General features: G+C 35.8%; 1 protein-coding gene across 6 annotated transcripts in view; it reads right to left on the reverse strand.

Annotated features, from left to right (window-relative positions):
• The window catches only part of TEX11 (testis expressed 11), a 311,535-nt gene that overhangs the window by 207,833 nt on the left and 83,531 nt on the right, over positions 1-20,171 (reverse strand). For all 6 annotated transcript variants that reach the window (XM_025466112.3, XM_025466113.3, XM_049107547.1 and 3 more), the window contains 2 exons: positions 17,140-17,194; positions 13,816-13,911 (listed from right to left, as the gene is read on the reverse strand). In XM_025466112.3, the coding sequence (XP_025321897.1) occupies positions 13,816-13,911; positions 17,140-17,194 (151 nt within the window). The remainder of the gene's footprint in view (positions 1-13,815; positions 13,912-17,139; positions 17,195-20,171) is intronic.

Consider the following 20,171-nt stretch of genomic DNA (forward strand, 5'->3'; position numbering starts at 1 on the left):
AGAACACTGTGTTTTAATAGGAAAACTAGTTAATATTTATGCATGCTCAAGTTTGAGAAGAACTACTGTATGGTATTCCATTGCATGAGTATATCAAAATTTACCTATTCTAATTTAGATACCAAAGTTATTTTCAACCCAATTCCTATTTTGAACAATCATGGCATTAGTTTCTGTACAATTCTACTAGCATACAAATGCAAAAACATTTTTCCAAAGTATATACATAGGAGTGAAGTTGCTGGGTGGTTGGATATGGTTAAGTTCAAATTTATCAAGTAATGTCACACTGTTATCCAAAGTAGCTCTATCATGGTGTACCTGGGTGGCTCAGTTAAGTGTCTTTTGATTTTGGCTCAGGTCATGATCTCAGGGTCAAGATATTAAGCCCCATGTCACACTCTGTGCTCAGTATAGAGTCTGCTTGTCTCTTTCCCTTTGTTCTTCTCCATTTACTCACTCTCTCTCACTCTGACTCTCTCAAGTAAATAAATAAATAAATAAATATCTTAAAAGTAACTCTATCAATGCTCAAAAAACTAGGAATACAAGGGCACTTATTCAATCTGATAAAGGGCATCTATGAAAAACTCACAGCTAACACCATACCAAATGGTAAAATACTAAAAGATTTCTCCCTATGACCAGGAACAAGCAAAAGAAGTCTGCTCTTGCCACTTCTATTCAAAAATGTAATGGACATGTTTGCCTAGCAATTAAGGAAGAAAAAGAGATAAAAAGCACCCTGACTGGAAGAAGTAAAATTATTTCTATTTGCAGATAACATGATATTGTATATAGAAAATCCTATTCCCAGCGTGCCTGGGCAGCTCAGTTGGTCAAGCATCTGCCTTCAGCTCAGGTCAGGATTTCAGGGTACCAGGATTGAGCCCCATGTCGGGCTCCCCACTCAGCAGGGAGTCTGCTTCTCTCTCTGTACCCCCACCCCTGCTCATGTGTGTGCTCTCTCTCATTGAAAATTCTATTCCCTATAAAAACACCAATAGTATTTTATACAGAACTAGAATAAATTATACTAAATTTGTATGAAACCACAAAAGACTCCCAATAGCCAAAGCAACATGAAAAAGAAAAGCAAAGCTGGAGGCATAACAAGTCAGGACCTTAAGTTGTATTATAAAGCTGTAGTAATCAAAACAGTATAGCACTGACAAAACAAACACTTAGATCAATGGAACAAACTAGAAAATCCAAAAACAAACCCACTATTACGTGGTCAATTGATCTTCAATGAAGCAGGCAAGAATATCCAATAGGAAAAAGCCAGTCTCTTCAACAAATGGTGCTGAGAAAACTGGAGAGCAACATGCAAAAGAAAGAAATGGGACCACTTTCTTTTGCCATACACAAAAATAAATTCAAGGAGTGGGGTAAGAGGGCAGAGAAGTAGGGTCCCCAAGTCACCTGTCCCCACCAACTTACCTAGATAACTTTCAAATCATCCTGAAAACCTACGAATTTGACCCGAGATTTAAAGAGACAACAGCTGGAACACTACAGGGAGAAGAGTTTGTGCTTCTAACAAGTACAACTCATTTTTAGCCACTCTGCACTGAGGAAAATGACTAAAAAGAACTCCTCACCACAAAAGAAAGAATCAGAAACAGTACTCTCTCCCACAGAGTTACAGAATTTGGATTATAATTCGAGGTTAGAAAGGCAATTCAGAAGCACAATTATAAAGCTACTGGTGGCTCTGGAAAAAAAGCATAAAGGGTTCAAGAGACTTCATGACTGTAAAATTTAGATCTAATCAGGCCGAAATTAAAAATCAATTAAATGCGATGCAATCCAAAATGGAGGTCCTAACGATGAGGGTTAATGAGGTAGAAGAACGAGTGAATGACATAGAAGACAATTTGATGGCAAGGAAGGAAGCTGAGTAAAAAAGAGAAAAACAATTAAAAGACCATGAGGAAAGGTTAAGGGAAATAAATGACAGCCTCACAAGGAAAAATCTCTATTTAATTGGGGTTCCAGAGGGCACCGAGAGGGACAGAGGACCAGAAAACGTATGAAAACAAAACGTAGCTGACAAATTCCCTAATTTGGGGAAGGAAACAGGCATTCAGATCCAGGAGATAGAGAGGTCCCCCTGTAAAATCAATAAAAATCATTCAACACTTCGACATTTAATAGTGAAACTTGCAAATTCCAAAGATAAAGAGAAAATCCTTAAAGCAGCAAGAGACAAGAGATCCCTAACTTATATGGGGAGAAATATTAGATTAACAGCACACCTGTCCACAGAAACCTGGCAGGCCAGGAAGGGCTGGCAGGATATATTCAGGGTTGTAAGTGAGAAGAACATGTAGCCAAGAATACTTTATCCAGCAAGGCTCTCATTCAGAATAGAAAGAGAGATAAAGAGCTTCCAAGATAGGCAAAAACTGAAAGAATATGTGACCACCAAACCAGCTCTGCCAGAAATATTAAGGGGGACTCTGGAAAAGAAAGAGGACACCCAAAGAAATAATCCACAAAAACAGGGACTGAAGGTATTTTGATGACACTAAATTCATATCTTTCAATAGTAACTCTGAACGTGAATGCGCTTAATGATCCCATCAAAAGACGAAGGGTTTCAGACTGGATAAAAAAGCAATACCCATCTATTTGTTGTCTACAAGAGACTCATTTTAGACCTAAGGATACCTACAGCCTAGAAATGAAAGGCTGGAGAACCATTTACCATTCAAATGGTCCTCAAAAGAAAGCAGGGGTAGCAATCCTCATATCAGATGAATTAAAGTTTATCCCAAAGACTGTAGTTAGAGATAAAAAGGGACACTATATCATACTTAAAGGATCTATCCAACAAGAGGACCTAACAATCATGAATATTTATACTCCTTATGTGGGAGATGCCAAGTATATCAATCAATTAATAACCAAAGACATACTTAGATAATAATACACTTATACTGGGAGACTTCAACATGGCACTTTCTGCAAATGACAGATATTCTAAGCACAACATCTCCAAAAAGCAAGACCTTTAAATGATACACTGGACCAGATGGATTTCACAGATATTTACAGAACTTTACATCCAAACGCAACTGAATACCACATTGTTCTCAAGTGCACATGGAACTTTCTCCAGAATAGACCACATACTGGGTGACAAATCACGTCTCAACCGATACCAAAAAATTGGGATTGTCCCTTGCATATTTCAGAGCATAATGCTTTGAAACTTGAACTCAGTCACAAGAAGAAACTTGGAATAAACTCAAACACGTGGAGGTTAAAGAGCATCCTGCTAAAAGATGAAAGGGTCAACCAGGAAATTAGAGAAGAATTAACATTATTAACTATTTTGAATAAGTATTCTAATAATCCAAAAGAAGGTAGAAAGAGAAGAAAATGGGAATAAAGAATAAATGGGACAATTAGAATATAAATAAGATGATAAACTCAAACTTAACCATATCAATAATCATATCATATGTAAACATTCTAAACACTGCAGTTAAAAGGCAGAGATTGTCAGATTTGACAAAAAAAGCAAGATCAAACTATACGCAGCTTACAAGACATACTCTTTAAACACAAAGAAAAGTGGTGAAAAGGACACAAGATATACCATGCCAACATTAGTCAATGGAAGCAGAAGTAACTATAATAATAAACACAAAGTAGATTAAAAAGAAACTATGGTATATATCCCTAAAATGAGATATTACTCAACAATAAGGAAATATGCATACACACAACATGAATAAATCTCAGAATTATGTTGAAAGAAGCCATATAAAACAATATATTCTCTATGATTCCATTTGTATAAAACTCTAGAAAATGCAAACTAACCTATTATGCAGAAAGCAGATCAGGCTGTTACTTAAGAGAAGTGGGAGAGATGGCTGACAAAAGGACATGAACAAACTTTGAGGAGTGATGTATATATATGCACAATCCTGATTGTGATTGTTTCACAGGTACAAATACACATGTTAAAACTCATCGAATTTTATTCCTTAAATATGTGCAGTTTACTGTATGTCAATTATATCTCAATAAAACTGATAATTAAAAAGAATAATTATAAATCAGTCAAAAAATAGGAATACACAAATCCATACTGATAATAAATGAAATAAACCAATAAGTAAGTAAGTAAGTAAATACATAAATATTAAATAATGGGAGAAGGGAAAATTCTTGCTTACATTAGAATGTTGACTGCCAACTGGTAAATGTGGAGGGAGTGCTAAAGTTCAAAAAATGATCATTTGCCAGGGTTCCTAGCTGGCTCAATCAGTAGAGCATGTGACTCTTGATGCTAGGGGTTGTGAGTTCGAGCCCCACACTGGGTGTAAAGATTACTTAAAAATAAATTTTAAAAAAATGATCATTTGGCAACAATCATAGAACTAGCTTAAGCAAGAGCACTAACTCTGAAGGGATATTTTAATGAGAAACAGGGTATATACATAATTTTTAAGTCTCTCCATTAATTATGTTTCATGGGAAAATATTAAATATGCAATGAAGAAATTGGACAACACCTTTGACCAGGTGATCAATACTGACATCACCAATGAGGAATAGATGGACCTCATGGGCTTCCAGATGAAATATCCTGAGAAGTGACACAATATCATCATTTGTATCATATTCCAGTCACAAAAATATAAACCAAATCTAATCATGAGATAAATCTCAAATAGAAGAATTTTCAGTTAAAACAAGATGGAAAGCTACTGTATTCTGCCAACACGTCAATGACACGAAGTCAAAAAAAAAGTTATGGAAATGTTCCAGAGTACAGGAGACTAAGGAGACATGACAAAGAAATAGAATATCTGATTCTAGAATAATCCTATATTGAAAAGAAAAAATGCTGTCAAGCTCATTATTGTGGGCATATAATATACATTAAATCCCTCAATAATATGAACATATTATGGATTATAGTCCCTCAATAATATGGAAAGAGAATACACAAATATGAATAACAGATTAATCTGGGTATTTATAGGTGTTATTTTTTAAAGATTTTATTTACTTATTTCAGAGAAAGTGAGCAAGTGAGTGAGCATGAGCAGAGTGAGGGGCAGAAGGACAGAGAGAGAATCTCAAGCAGATTCCATGTTAAGCAGAGCCCAACACAGGCCTCGATCCTGAGATCACTACGTGAGCTGAAACCAAGAGTCAGAAGCTTAACTGATTATGCCACCCAGACACCCCATATATATAGGTGCTCTTTGAACTATTCTCACTCTTGCAACTTTTCTGTAAGTTTGAAATTATTACTAAATACAATATTTTCAAGTATATATTGCTACTGAAATCCTAATGCACCCAATTTAGCTATGTCCAGGATTAATAATTAGGCTATTAAATGTGGTAATTCAGGAATAAGAGTAATAATTGCTATAAAAACTGCAACTTTTGCATCCAGTGAATAATATGTGCTGGCAAGAAGGCATATAGCTGGTATGCAATCTTCTCAGTTCTCCTGGCCTTTCTTTGAGGGAGAGGGGGTGGAAATTGCATCTTAGCAAATACAAAAAACATGCATTTTTGAAACTGTTTATTTCTATTAATATTTTTAATTAAAAAATTAATGTTTAAAAAGTTTTCCCAAAAAAAGGTTTCCAGCATGAAATAATCCCATCCACATGATATAAATTTCAGGAAAATATAATTAAAATAAACGGTCTGTTTGGGAAATTTAATATTCTGGTTAATAAAACTATTTATTTTTATGCTTCTAGTCTGCTGAAAAAAAGTTTTAATGTATCAGTAAAGGGATGCTCGGCGGTTCAGTAAATTAAGCCTTTGGCTTAATGGGCCTTTGGCTCAGGTCATGATACCAGGGTCTGGGATCGAGTCCCACATCGGGGACTCAACTGTTTCTCCTTCTCCCTCTGCCTGCTATTCCCCCTGTTTGTGCTCTCTCTCTGTCAAATAAATAAATAAAATATTTTTTAAAAATAAAAAATTAATAAAATGTATCCATATAGAGGAGAGGAGGATAGTGGGGGAGTAAGAGGTCCTTAGGCTCAACACTTAATATGAACACAACTAGATAACTAAAAAGTCATTCTAAATACATAAGTCAACCTAAAAACTGACAGAACAAACTCCAGAACTAAAGGGAGAGAAGAGGCCATACTGAAGAAGGAACAAGAGACATAACTGGCTTCTCTAACACAGAGAAGGTAGAGATTTGGACAAAATGCAAGAACAGAGGAATTTATCCAAAATGAAACAAGATAAGGCCACAGTCAGAGATCTAAGTAGAACAGACAGAAGTAATATGGCTGATAAAGAATTTACAGCAAGAATCATAAGGACACTCATTGGACTTGAGAAAACAATAAAGGACATCAGTGAGACCCTTACCACAGTGATAAAAGAGTTAAAAAAAATAATCAGTCATGCAGAGAAAGAGGAACCCTCTTGCAATGTTAGTGGGAATGCAAACTGGTGCAATCACTCTGGAAAACATATGGAGGTTCCCCAAAAAGTTAAAAATAGAGCTACCCTACAATCCAGCAATTGCATTACTAGGTATTTAGCCAAAGGATGCAAAAAATACAGATTCAAAAGGGTACATGCACCCCTATTTTTATAGCAGCATTCACACACACACACACACACACACACACACACACACACTGGAATATTACTCACCCATCAAGAAGAATGAATGCTTGCCATTTGCAATGACATGGATGGAGCTAGAGTATATTATGCTAAGTGAAATAAGTCATAGAAAGACAAATACTATATGATTTCACTCATATGTGGAATTTAAGAAAGAAAACAGATGAAAAAAAAAGAAAACAGATGAACATATGGAAAGGGAGTTAAAAAGGAGAGAGGGAAACAGACCAGGAGAGATTCTTAACAATAGAGAATAAACTGAGGGTTGATAGTGGGAGATAAGTGGGGATGGACTAGATGGGTAATGGATATTAAAGAGGACACTTGTGATGAGCACTGGGAGTTATATGTAAATAATGAATCACTGAATTCTACTCCAGAAACCAATATTGCACTGTATGGTAACTAAGATTTAAATTTTAAAAATAAATAAATAAATGAAATTTAAAAATCATAAAGAATCAGATATGAAGAATGCAATAAACAAAACTGAAAACAGGCTTCATGCAATGAACAGCAAGCTGGGAGAAACAGGAACAAATTAGTGTCTTAGAAGACAAAATAATGGAAAATAATAAAGCTGAACAAAAGAAAGAATTATGCAACATGACAATAGACCGAGGGAACTCAGTGGTTCCATGAATCATAACATTCATATGATAAGAGTTCTAGCAGAAGAAGAAAAGGGGAACAGAAAATTTATTTCAAGAAAAATAGCTGAAAACTTCCCTAATCTGGGAAAGGAAAGAGAGCCAAATCCAGGAGGCACAGAGGACTCCCATCAAAATAAAAAAAAGCAGGGCAACACCAAGACATATTGTAATTAAGTCGGAACAATACAGTGATAGGGAAAAAATTTTCTAAATGGCAAGACAAAAGAAGTCCTTAACTTACAAGAAAAAAAAACATATAAGGCTAGCTGGAGATTTCTCAACAGGAACATGGAAAGCCAGAAGGGAGTGATATGATATACTCAACATACTGAATGGGAAGAATCTGTAGCTAAGAATATTCTATCTATCAAGGCTATCATTCAGAATAGAAGGAAAGATAAAGAGTTTCCCAAACAAAAGCTAAAGGAGTTCAGGACCACTAACCCAGCCCTGCAAGTAATATTAAAGGGGACCCTGAGTGGGAAAGAAAGACCAAAAGTGGCAAGACTAGAAAGGGGCAGAGATAAACTCCAGAAACAATGAAAAAACGATGAATAAAATGGCACTATATACAATAATTACTGTAAATGTAAACGGACTAAATGCTCCAATATAAAGGTATAGGGTGTCAGAATGGATAAGAAAACAAGTCCCATCTAAATGTTGCTTACAAGAGACTCATTTTAGACCTAAAGACACCTGCAGATTGAAATTAAGGGGATGGAGAAACATCCATCACACAAATGGTTAGCTTTTAAAAAAATTAAATAGTATATCAGAAAAACTGGACTTTTAAAACAGACTGTAACAACAAAGAAAAGCACTATATAATAATAAGGGGATAATCCAGCAAGAAAATAACAATTGTAAATATTTATGCACCCAACATGAGAGCACCCAAATACATAAAACAGTTAGTAACAAATACAAAGGAACTCACTGATAATAATACAATAATAGTAGGGGACTTTAACACCCCACTCACAGCAATGGACAAGGACTCTGAATGACACACTGGACCTGATGGACTTAACAAATATATTCAGATCATTCTGTTCTAAAATAGCAAAATACACATTCTTTTCAAGTACACATGGAATATTCTCAGAATAGATCACATATTAGGTCACAAAACAAGCCTCATCAAATACAAATCAGACTGAAATCATACTATGCACCTTTTCTGACAACAACACTATTAAAACTACAAGTCAACAACAACAAAAAATTTGGAAAGACCACAAAAAAAATGAGGTTAAACAACATGCTACTAAACAATGAATGAGTCAACAAACAAATGAAATTGAAAACATAACAGTACAAAAGCTTTAGGATGCAGCAAAAGCAGTTCTAATAAGGAAGTACCTAGCAATACAGACCTATCTCAAGAATCAAGAAAATTCTTAAAAAACAACCTAACCTTACACCTAAAGGAGCCACAGAAAGAACAAAGCCTAAAGTCAGCAAAAGGACAGAAATAAGATTAGAGCAAAAATAAATGATACAGAAACTAAAAAAGTCAACAGAATAGATCAATGAAACCAGGATCTGGTTCTTTGAAAAAATTAATAAAATTGATAACATCTAGCCAGACTTATCAAAAAAGAAAAGAGAAAGGATCCAAATAAATGAAATCACAAATGAGACAGGAGAAATAAACCAACACTACAGAAACAGAAATAATTATAAGAGAATATTATGAAAAACTATATGCCAACAAATTGGACAAGCTGGAAGAAAATGATTAATTCCTAGAAACATAAACTACCACAACTGAAATAGGAAGAAACAGAAAACTTGAACAAACTGATAACCAAGCAAAGCAACTGAATCAGTAATCAAAAAACATCCAACAAACAACAGTCCAGGGCCAGATGGCTTCACAGGTAATTTTACCAGACATTTAAAGAAGAGTTAATATTTATTCTTCTCAAACTATTCCAAAAAATAAAAAAGGAAGGAAAACTCCCAAATTCATTCTATGAGACCAGCATTAACCTCATTCTAAAACCAGATAAGGACTCCACTAAAAAGGAGGACTACAGGCCAAAATGTCTGATGAACATGGACGGAAAAACTCTCAATAAAATACTAGCTTACAGGGATCCTGGGTGGCTCAATGGTTGAGCATCTGCTTTCGGCTCAGGTCATGATCCCTGGGTCCTGGGATCAAGTCCCACATCAGGCTCCCCACAGGGAGCCTGCTTTTCCCTCTGCCTATGTCTCTGCCTTTCTCTGTGTGCCTTTCATAAATAAGTAAATAAAAATCTTTTAAAAAAAATACTAGCATACTGAATCCAACAATACATTTTAAAAAGTCGTTCACCATGATCAAGTGGGATTTATTCCTGGGCTGGAAGGGTGGTTCAATATTCACAAATCAATCCATGTGATACAGCACTAAATAAAGGATAAGAACTTTATGATCTTTTCAACAGATGCAGAAAAAGCATTTGACAAAGAACAACATTCATTCATGATAAAAACCTTCAACAAAGTAGGTTTAGAGGGAACATACCTCAACATAATAAAGGCCATATGTGAAAAATCCATAACTAATATCATTCTCAATGGAGAAAAACAGAGCTTTTCCTCCATGGTCAGGGACAAGACAGGGTTGTCCTCTCTCACCGCTGTTTTTGTTTTGTTTAGTTTTTAAAGATTTTATTTATTTATTCACGAGAGACACGGGGGCGGGGGGGCAGAGACACAGGCAGAGGGAGAAGCAGGCTCCATGTAGGGAGCCTGACTCAGGACTTGATCCCAGGTCTCCAGGATCACACACTGGGCCGAAGGCAGAGCTAAACTGCTCTGCCACCTGGGCTGCCCTCTCACCACTGTTATATAACAGAGTCCTGGAAGAGCTAGCCACAGCAATCAGACAGGCATCAAAACAAAAAGAAAGGCATCAAATTGGCAAGGAAGAAATCAAACTTTCACCATTTAAAGAAGACCTGATACTCTATATAGAAAACCTGAAACATTCCACCAAAAAGCTGCTAGAATTGATAAACTATTTCTATAAAGTCACAGAATACAAAAATCAACATACAGAAATCTGTTGCATTTCTATACACCACTAATGAAGCAGCAGAAAGAGAAATAAGAAAACAATCCCACTTACAATTGCACCAAAAACTACCTAAGAAACAACCTAACCAAAGAGGTAAAAGACCTATACTGTGAAAGCTATAAAACACTGATGAAAGAAATTGCAGATGACACAAAGAAATGGAAAGGCATTTCATGCTCATGGATTGGAAGGACAAATATTGTTTAAATGTCTATACTACCCAAATAGATCTACACATTTAATACTATCCCTATAAAATACCAACAGCATTTTTCACAGAGCTATAACAAATAATCCTAAAGCTGTATGGAACCACCAAAGACCCCAAATAGCCAAAACAACCTGGAGAAAGAAGATCAAAGCTTGGAAGCATCACAATTCTGGACTTCAAGTTATATTACAAAGCTGTAGTGATCAGGACAGTATGGTACTAGCACAAAAACAGACACTCAGATCAATGGAACAGAAGAGAGAACCCAGAAATGGACCCACAACCATATGGTGAACTATTCTTTGATAAATCATGAAAGAATATCCAATCAGAAAAAAGACAGCCTCTTCAACAAATGGTGTTGGGGAAACTGGAGAGCAACATGCCAGAATGAAACTGGACCACTTTTTTATGCCATACAAAAAATAAATTCAATATGGATGAAAGATGTAAATGTGAGACAGAAAACCATAAAAATCCTAGAGGAGAACATAGATAGTAACTTCTCTGACATCAGCCATAGCAGCTTCTCTCTAGTTCTGTCTCCTGAGGCAAGGGAACCAAAAGCAAAAATAAACTATTGGGATTTCATCAAAATAAAAAGCTTCTGTACAGAGAAGGAAACAATCAACAAAACTAAATGGCAACTTACAGAATAGGAGAAAATATTTGCAGATGACATATCTGATACATGACATATCTTTAAAAACTCAACACCCCAAAAATGAATAATCCAATTAAAAAGTGGGCACAAGACATCAACAGTCATTTCTCCAAATAAGACATACAGATTAGCAACAGACACATGAAAAAATGTTCAACATCACCCTTCATCAGGGAAATACAAATCAAAACTACAGTGAGATTATCACCTCACACCTGTCAGTATGGCTAACATCAACAACACAAGAAACAATAAGTGTTGGCTGGCAAAGATGTGGAGAAATGGGAACCCTTTTTTACTATTGGTGGGAATGCAAACTGGTGCAGCTGCTCTGGAAAGAAGCAGGAGGTTCCTCAAAAAGTTAAAAATAGAACCACCCTGGGATCCAGCAATTGTACTACTAAGTATTTACCCAGGGGGGATATATGCACCCTTATATTTAGCGCATTACTCACCATACCCCAGATACTGAAATAGACCAAGTGTCCATCAATTGATGAATGGATAAAGAAGATGTGGTATGTGTATACACATACACACACACACACACACACACACAAATATTACTCAATCATAAAAAGAATGAAAATTCGACATTTATCATGATGTGGCTAGAGCTAGAGAGTATTATGCTAAGCAAAAAAAATCACAGAAAGATAAATACCATATGATTTCACTCATATAGGAATTTAAGAAACAAAAGAAATGAGCAAAAGAGGAAAAGAAAGAATGAATAGCATACCAAGAAACAGACTCTTAACTATTGAGAACAAACCAGAGGGGAGGTGGGTAAGGGGATGGGTTAAATAGGTGATGGATGAAGGAGTGTACTTGTAATAAGCACCAGGTATTGTACTGAAGTGTTCAATCACTACATTGTATACCTGAAACTAATATTGCACTGTATGCTGACTGGAATTTAAATTGAAACTGGAAAAAAGCATAATTATTTGCCTTATTAAATAAAATACATTTTTTAAAATTTTTATTTATTTATGATAGTCATCACACACACAGAGAGAGAGAGAGGCAGAGACACAGGCAGAGGGAGGAGCAGGCTCCATGCACCGGGAGCCCGACATGGGATTCGATCCCAGGTCTCCAGGATTGCGCCCTGGGCCAAAGACAGGCGCTAAACCGCTGCGCCACCCAGGGATCCCAAATAAAATACATTGATCCTAAATGACTCTCTTTTTATTTTTTATGTAAAGATTTGTTATTTTTGGGACACCTGGGTGGCTCAGTGGTTAAGCGTCTGCCTTCCGCTCAGGGCATGATCCTGGGGTCCAGGATGAAGTTCCACATCCGGCTCCTTGCGAGGAGCCTGCTTCTCTCTCTGCCTATGTCTCTGCCCCTCACTGTGTCTCTCATGAATAAATAAATAAAATCTTTAAATAAATAAATAAATAAATGAAAAGTAAAGATTTATTTTTAAGCAATCTCTATACCCAATGTGGGGGGGGCTTGAACTCACAACCCCAAGACCAATAGCCACATGTTCCACCCCTGAGCCAGCCAGACACCCCTAACTCTCTTTTTAAATGGTCATCACCCTATCAATATTCTTTGTCCAGAAGGGTAGAGGTATATATGTATGTATGTATGTATGTAAGAACGTGAGCTAAAAGTGAACCACTAACATTTTTTGTTTATTTATTGACTGATTTTTTAAAGTAGGCTCCACAGCAATGAAGGGCTTGAACTCAGGACCCTGAGCACCAAGATCTGAGCTGAGACTGACAGTCAGGCACTTAACTGACTGAGCCACCCAGGAGCTCTTCACTGTTTTTTAAACAAAATCCCATTACCTGCCTATTTTATCACCATTTCCTTCTTTATCCTAAAAATTCACAGCAGAGAGAACCCTTTCCATTTCATGCAAAAGAAAATTTTTTTCAAAAAGTCTCTTGTTAAGAAAATATATTTTATTTTTTCCTTTCTGTGCAGAACAGATTGAAACAATCTGATGCTAAAAAATGGATATTTGTTTTATTGAAGTATAATTAACATAGTATTATATTAGTTTCAGGTGTTACAACATAGTGATTCCACAATTCTATACATTACTTAATAGTCACCACAATAAGTGTAGTCATCATCTATCACCAAATGACATTTTTACAATTTTATTGATTATATTTTCTATGCTATACTTTTCATCTCCATGACTTATTTATTTTGTTACTGGAAGTCTGTATCTCTCAAATTCCTTTACCTATTTCCCCCTCTCCCTACCCAACTCCCCTCTGGTAACCACATGAAAAATAAAAGAAATACATAGATCTCTTAATGTGAGAAAAGCATTTTTGTTTTATCTGGTATCATCTGTGAATTGCCACTAAATCAAAGCAATTTAATCATACTTTGGTTTTTATTAAGTATAAATAATACCACCATTTTCTTTTTTACTTCTAATTTTCCATTGTAATGTGATTACATTAAAAAATAAAGAGCAAATAATTAAGTAAAAAAGTAGGAATACCAAAGCAAATGTCTAAACTACATTTCAAAATGTGAATTGAAGCTCCAAAAAGTGCATTAGTTTATATGCAAAAGTAGAACCCTCTTATACCTTGTTTGCTAGGTTTATAGCACTGAGAGCCTTATCATAATATTCTTGGTCATCCCAATCCACATAAGCAGTAGCTAGTAACCGCAGAACTTTAGCCTATAATTAAAAAAGAAAAAAGCACTCAGTTGAGGGTTAAATTGCAATGCAGCAGCTGATTAGCACTTACACAGTGATGGGCATCTTCTCCAACTTAAGTCACTATTATGAAATAGCATTTCCTTAGGTAACCACAGAGTCTGGAATATGTCTCATCATTAAGCTGCCCATGCCAAATACTAAGAATTTTATAATAGCTTATTTAAATTTAATACAATTATGTTAATATAATTATTTTCCTAACAGTGTTTTAGTATTGAAGTACTTTATAATTCCCACTCTAAAAATAGAGGAAACAATAGCACAGCAATATTTAATTTAATAATCTTACTGCCCACAGTATAGGTAGCATTGCTTGAGAGATAAATAGAAAGACATAATCCCTCTCTCAAAAACTTTACAGGGTAGTTGAGATCAACCAATTGGACCAAGAGCACATATACCATCATTTTAGTAGAACAGGGCAGCCTGGTGGCTCAGCGGTTTAGTGCAGCTGCCTTCAGCTCAGGGCCTGATCCTGGAGACTCGGTATCGAGTCCCACGTCGGGCTCCCTGCATGGAGCCTGCTTCTCCCTCTGCCTGTGTACACTCTGCCTCTCTCTCTCTCTCTCTCTCTCTCATTCTGTGTCTCTCATGAATAAATAAATAAAATCTTTTATAAAAAAAAGGAACAGATATGCTTTCCTATAAAGAAGGTTTTTCACAACTCAGCTAAGTTTTAAAATCAATATGTATTGCTGAATTTAAGCCCATTTCTCCAGCCACGTTTACATTAATAAGGGGAGTAAGTCTAGTCAGCATTTATGTATTTAACTACAGATTTAGATTTTGAAAGAAAGAGCTCTATTTCCATGAAGAATCTGCCTCTAAATATAAAGAGGGGGCAGTAGGACCAGGGAAAGATAATCTTAACTTACTAAAGCTCTGTAAACCTAGAGAAATTATAGTTAGGGTGTCCTATTTCTGAGTTTTTTAATTAAAAAACTAAGGTCAAGTAAGATGTATACAAGGTACTTAATATCATTATCATTATTATTATTATGATGATGATGATGATGATGATGATGAAAGAATCTCAAACCATTATGTTAAGTAAAAGAAGCCATACACAAAACAGGAGATACTATATTATTCCATTTATACAAAGTTCAAGAAAAACTAAAAATAATCTATAGCCAGAGAAGTCAGAATAGTTGTTTCATCTTGAGAGTGTGAAAGGCTATCAATCGGAAAGGGCCAAGGGAATTTTTGAGGGTCATGGAAATTTCTGTATCTTGATATACATGGTAGTTGTAAGACTATCTAGATATATTATAATTCATCAGGCTATACACTTAAGATCTGTGCAATTTAGTATATATAAATTATACCTTGATAAAGTACTGCTAGTGTGAAAAACTACATAAACTACTTCATAATCTTACCTCTCCATAATTCACAACATAAATATTACATTTCAATCACATTAACTCTGTAGTCTTCCATCCTTTTTTTCTCCTCCAGACATCATCTCATCTAGATCCCTTGCCTGGTATCCCCTTCTCCCTGCATTTTCACTGTACTTTTCAAGGCCTTCCTACCAGAATGCTTCTTCAGCTACTCTAGCCAACCCTGACATTTCCCTTTACTGAACCACACAGTTTAACACTTACTTTTCCTAAATTGTCTCGGTTGTACTAGTTTTTAGAATCTATTTTTGAAACTTTATTTTTTTAAAGAATTTATTTATTTATTTATGAGAGAAAGAGAGAGAGTCAGAGACACAGGCAGAGGAAGAAGCAGGCTCCATGGAGGGAGCCCCATGTGGGACTCGATTCCGGGTCTCCGGGATCACGCCCTGGGCTGAAGGTGGCGCCAAACCGCTGAGCCACCCAGGCTGCCCTGAAACCTTAATTGAAGTATACAATATATACAAAAAAGTTCAAAAATCTCAAGAGCACAGCTCTGAATTTTCACAAAGTGAACACATGTATGTTAACAACAGATAAATAAAAAAACAGAACATTAAACAGCAACAGGCTCACCTCAAGACTCTCTTCAGACACTATTCTAAAAAAGGGTAACAAATTACCTGTCTTCCAATACCGTGTACATTCGCTCTACTTGCTTCTGGCATTTACATTTATGGAGTCATACAGTATGTACTACTACTTTATAAATTGTTTTGTTTACTCAACATTATATGTGAGAACATACATATTGTTGCAATTACTGTAGCTCATTTATTCTCATTCTCATATAACATGCCATGATGTGACACTATAACAATGTTTTTATTATTTTCAATTGTGTTAAAATACACATAAAATTGACTATCTTAACCATTTTTAAGTGTACGGTTCAGTAGTATTAAGTATATTTGCAATGTTGTGCAGCCTTTACCATCATCTATCTTCAGAACTCTCAATCTTCCAAAATTGAAACTCTGTGCCCATTAAACAATAGCTCCCCCAATATTCTCCTCCCTCCAAACTGCTGCAACTACTACTTTATTTTACGTTTCTATTAATTTGACTACTCACAATACTTTATTTAAATGGAATCATACAATATTTATCTTTTTTGTGAATGGCTTATTTCACTTAGAGTAATATCCTCAAGGTTCATCTATGTTGTAGCATGTGCCAGAATTTCCTTCTATATCAAGGCTGAATAATATTCATTCAATACTTATATTAGTTTTATGCTTCAAACATAAGCTTTTTAAGGGTAGAAGTCATGTTTTATACTTCTCTGTTATTTCCCATCTATCATATTGCTAGATATATATAGGTATTCAGTGATATTTTGATTGAGATACCATAAAGGTAAGAAGTAAAGATAGATATTCAAACAAAATTCCATTTTGCTATGGCATATATTAAATTACTTTTACATCACATTCATTTACCTAATCATATTTTACTTGATTAAATATTAAAATTAACTTCCATACTAAGCATATTCTATATGGGTAGTTAAGGAAAACCCTAAAAATTTTAACATGCAATTTTAAAAGCTAAAATTGCTCCCAGCATTTACATATATTAACTCTTGGATATAAGAATCTACCTGTATGGTAGATTCTATTAGTATATCAATTTTACAGAAACTAATGTACTGAGATATTAATGATGTGCCCAAAGGATAATTTACTCACAAAGTGGGGACAGACCATTACAGTTTAATAACAATAACATAGAATATATTTCTTCAACCTACTTCTACAATATTTAACATGATCCTTACCAGCATTTCTGGCCCAACAGAATTCTTATCCATCTTCCCAATATCATAGCTTTGGCTATCATTAAAAAAGATATATATATATTCATTTCAAATTTCATTTTTAAGATTCTATATCACTAAGAAAACATGGCATAATTATACTTTATTCCAAATTTTCTATTTTGCACTACAATAGATTATTAGCCAATTAATACATAAATATCAATTATATAAAGCAATTATATAAAGCAATTCTTTCTAACTGTAGAAAACCATAATTTCTTTAGGATGTACAGCCAATAAATCAACACTATATTATTATTCTTTTCAATTTGGATATATATAGTATATAGTGCTTTAATGTATACTATCTATATAATATTTTACTGCATTAAAAATACCTTACATGTATATATGAGCTCTTAATGAGCACATTTTAAAGTCTAAGAAATATGAATATATTTTTTAAATAAATACAGGAGTTTCCACAGAAACAAACGCTTTAGCAATATTTATTAAGCTTCACAACACCCTTGTGTGGCACTATTAGTTCCATTTTGCAGCTGAATGAACCAATTTAGCAGTTAAGTGATTTCTAATATTTCCTAGTTTGGTACTGAAAATGAGAATGAGGGGTTGGGGAGTAGAGAAATTTTATTTTCAGTCTATGCTTTAATCAGCAAACCATATTATCCATTGGACATTCTGATAACCACAAATAATATATTAACATGAGCCTCAGGGTTTCAAAACCTAAAACCTAAAAAGCAAAACAAAAATTATTCACCATAAAATTGGTATTCCAAGGAAAGATGTCAATAAAATTTTGGTGAAATGAACTAAATTGAAGACATTACTTTGAAATATTCCTTTTTAAAAACACTAAAAGACAGAATTACCAAACTGAGTTTTCAGATCACTAACAAGGATATAATACTGGCCTAGTGATTCTAAGTTCTATCTCACAGAGGTCTCCTTTGGTATATTAAACCTACTTCCAGCTTTTAAAACAACCAGTGAGGATGAAATTTCTGCAAAGCTGGTATAAGGAGCTCTTGGACCCTCTCCCCAATTATATAACCATTTGCCTGGAAAAATCATTAAAACAACCAACCAGTTAAAGTCTTTGGAAATTTTCCTAAGGGCATATGGCAAATGGAAAAACATTTATTTAAGAAAAAAAAAACAACTAAATCTCAGTGAGAACAGTGAGAGTCTGTGGCATTTGAGTCACAATCTGCTCCTATCCACATCAGCTCCCTGTGATGAAAACTACTCCAGATGGGTGCTATCAAGAAGGTAGTAATCCCCTTTCCATCCAGCTCCTAGACTCTTAGGCTATGGTTTCACCTAGGAAGGACAGGCATGCCAGCCTCTCTTATCCTCCCCAGGCCTGTGTTGTGTAAGTGCTATTCTGGGCAGGCAAAATTAGAGGACTGGGTATTCCTTTCCCCACTCAGTTCTCACTCTTATGGTAAAGGCTCTACCTCAGGTATGACAGATCAAGAATACTGGGACCCTAATAATTTTCACCCAGACTGGCTCCTTAAGCAGAGGCTCCATGCCAGGAGGATATGCTCAGAAGATCAGAGGCTATATCCCCAACATCCACTCTTACACCAGGAGAAGCAAGCCATGCTCTTGCCACCAACTCCAGTAGTGTGACACAAAGGTTCTCCCCAGGGAGGAGAAATAGGCAATAAAGAAAAAAGAGCTCAGAATATCTGCCTGAGAGGACTGACTTACTTGGAATAGAGCAAGAAGTTCCTGCCTAAGGGCACTGTCAAAAACAAGGGAGATCTTGGTGGTAAGTAATTAAGAGGGAGTTGGTAGCTCGTGGTAATAGTAGCAACAAGTGAAACAGCATATTAACAAGAATTTTAACACAGAGAACCAGGGACAGAGGCAACCAAGAAGAATAATTCAGGAGGTCACACTCACCCCTGGAGATACAGAAGGCTACGAAATGCACTAGGCTGCACCCACCCAGGAGGGATCAGAAGGACATGTGGAGCAGACTAGAAAGCATTCCTGAAGGCACACACAGATACATCAGCAAAGAACCCGGAGCCTGAGTGGCTCAAGGGGCTTAAGCAGAACCTCTTACCAAACACTGAAAATGTAGCTACTCTGATCCAAAATAACAGTAAGGAAGCCAAGCTTAAAAATCAAATCACACTTCCAGTTTTCAGTTACACATGTAAGGAACTTCGAAGTCATTACTTTGTCCTAACAAATAAAAACCTGAAAAAGACTAAAAAATCAACAACTGTCATTGGATCCATCCATAAGAGAAGGGAGGACAAAAGGCAAATTACTGCCCCCCCCCCCCCAGAGATGGACAAGGAATTGTGGCTTACCACAGGAGGGACTCACCAGTGGAAACTGCCAAGAGAACCAGTGCTGAGGCAGGAAATTGTGAACAATAACTAACAGGTTGCTGGAGGCTCATTGTGAACAAATCTGAAAGTTTAAAACTAGGAAAATATAGTCTTAGGGGCATACCCACCATATTGTCAGATTTACCTCCAGGAGCTCAAGATTCCCACGGTAAATATCAGAGAAAATCCTCTTGGGCTTTGTCAGAGTTGATGATAAGGAACCAATCTGTTCTTAAGAAGGCCTGCCCTCAGGGGAAACTAGTTAACTAGAGTCTATCTCCTGGAGGTATTATCAGAACCCAACTTACCTGGGGAAGAGAAATACTCAACCCTAGACTACTCTAGCCACACTATACCACCTAGGGGTGGAGTAAAAAACTGAGAAATACTTGTGAAGTTCACAGTCCAAAGGCATATACTCACCAAAGGACTAAGAACTAAACACAGGACTAAAGAACTCTTAACCCACTCCCAAAACCTAACCACCACATTACTAAAGGCCTATTTACAGCAGTTCCTTTTACCCAGTACATGTGAAGCTATCAAGAAAAAATTATAAGGCATAATGTGGAGGCCGAGAAAAATTAAGGCCATCCCACCTAAAGTTTAGCATTAGCACAAGTACAGCCATCTTAGGTCCCTGTGAGTAAGAGCTGAACTTTAAGGGGAAAA

Source organism: Canis lupus, chromosome X (assembly GCF_003254725.2).
Source record: "Canis lupus dingo isolate Sandy chromosome X, ASM325472v2, whole genome shotgun sequence".
NCBI lineage: Eukaryota > Metazoa > Chordata > Mammalia > Carnivora > Canidae > Canis > Canis lupus.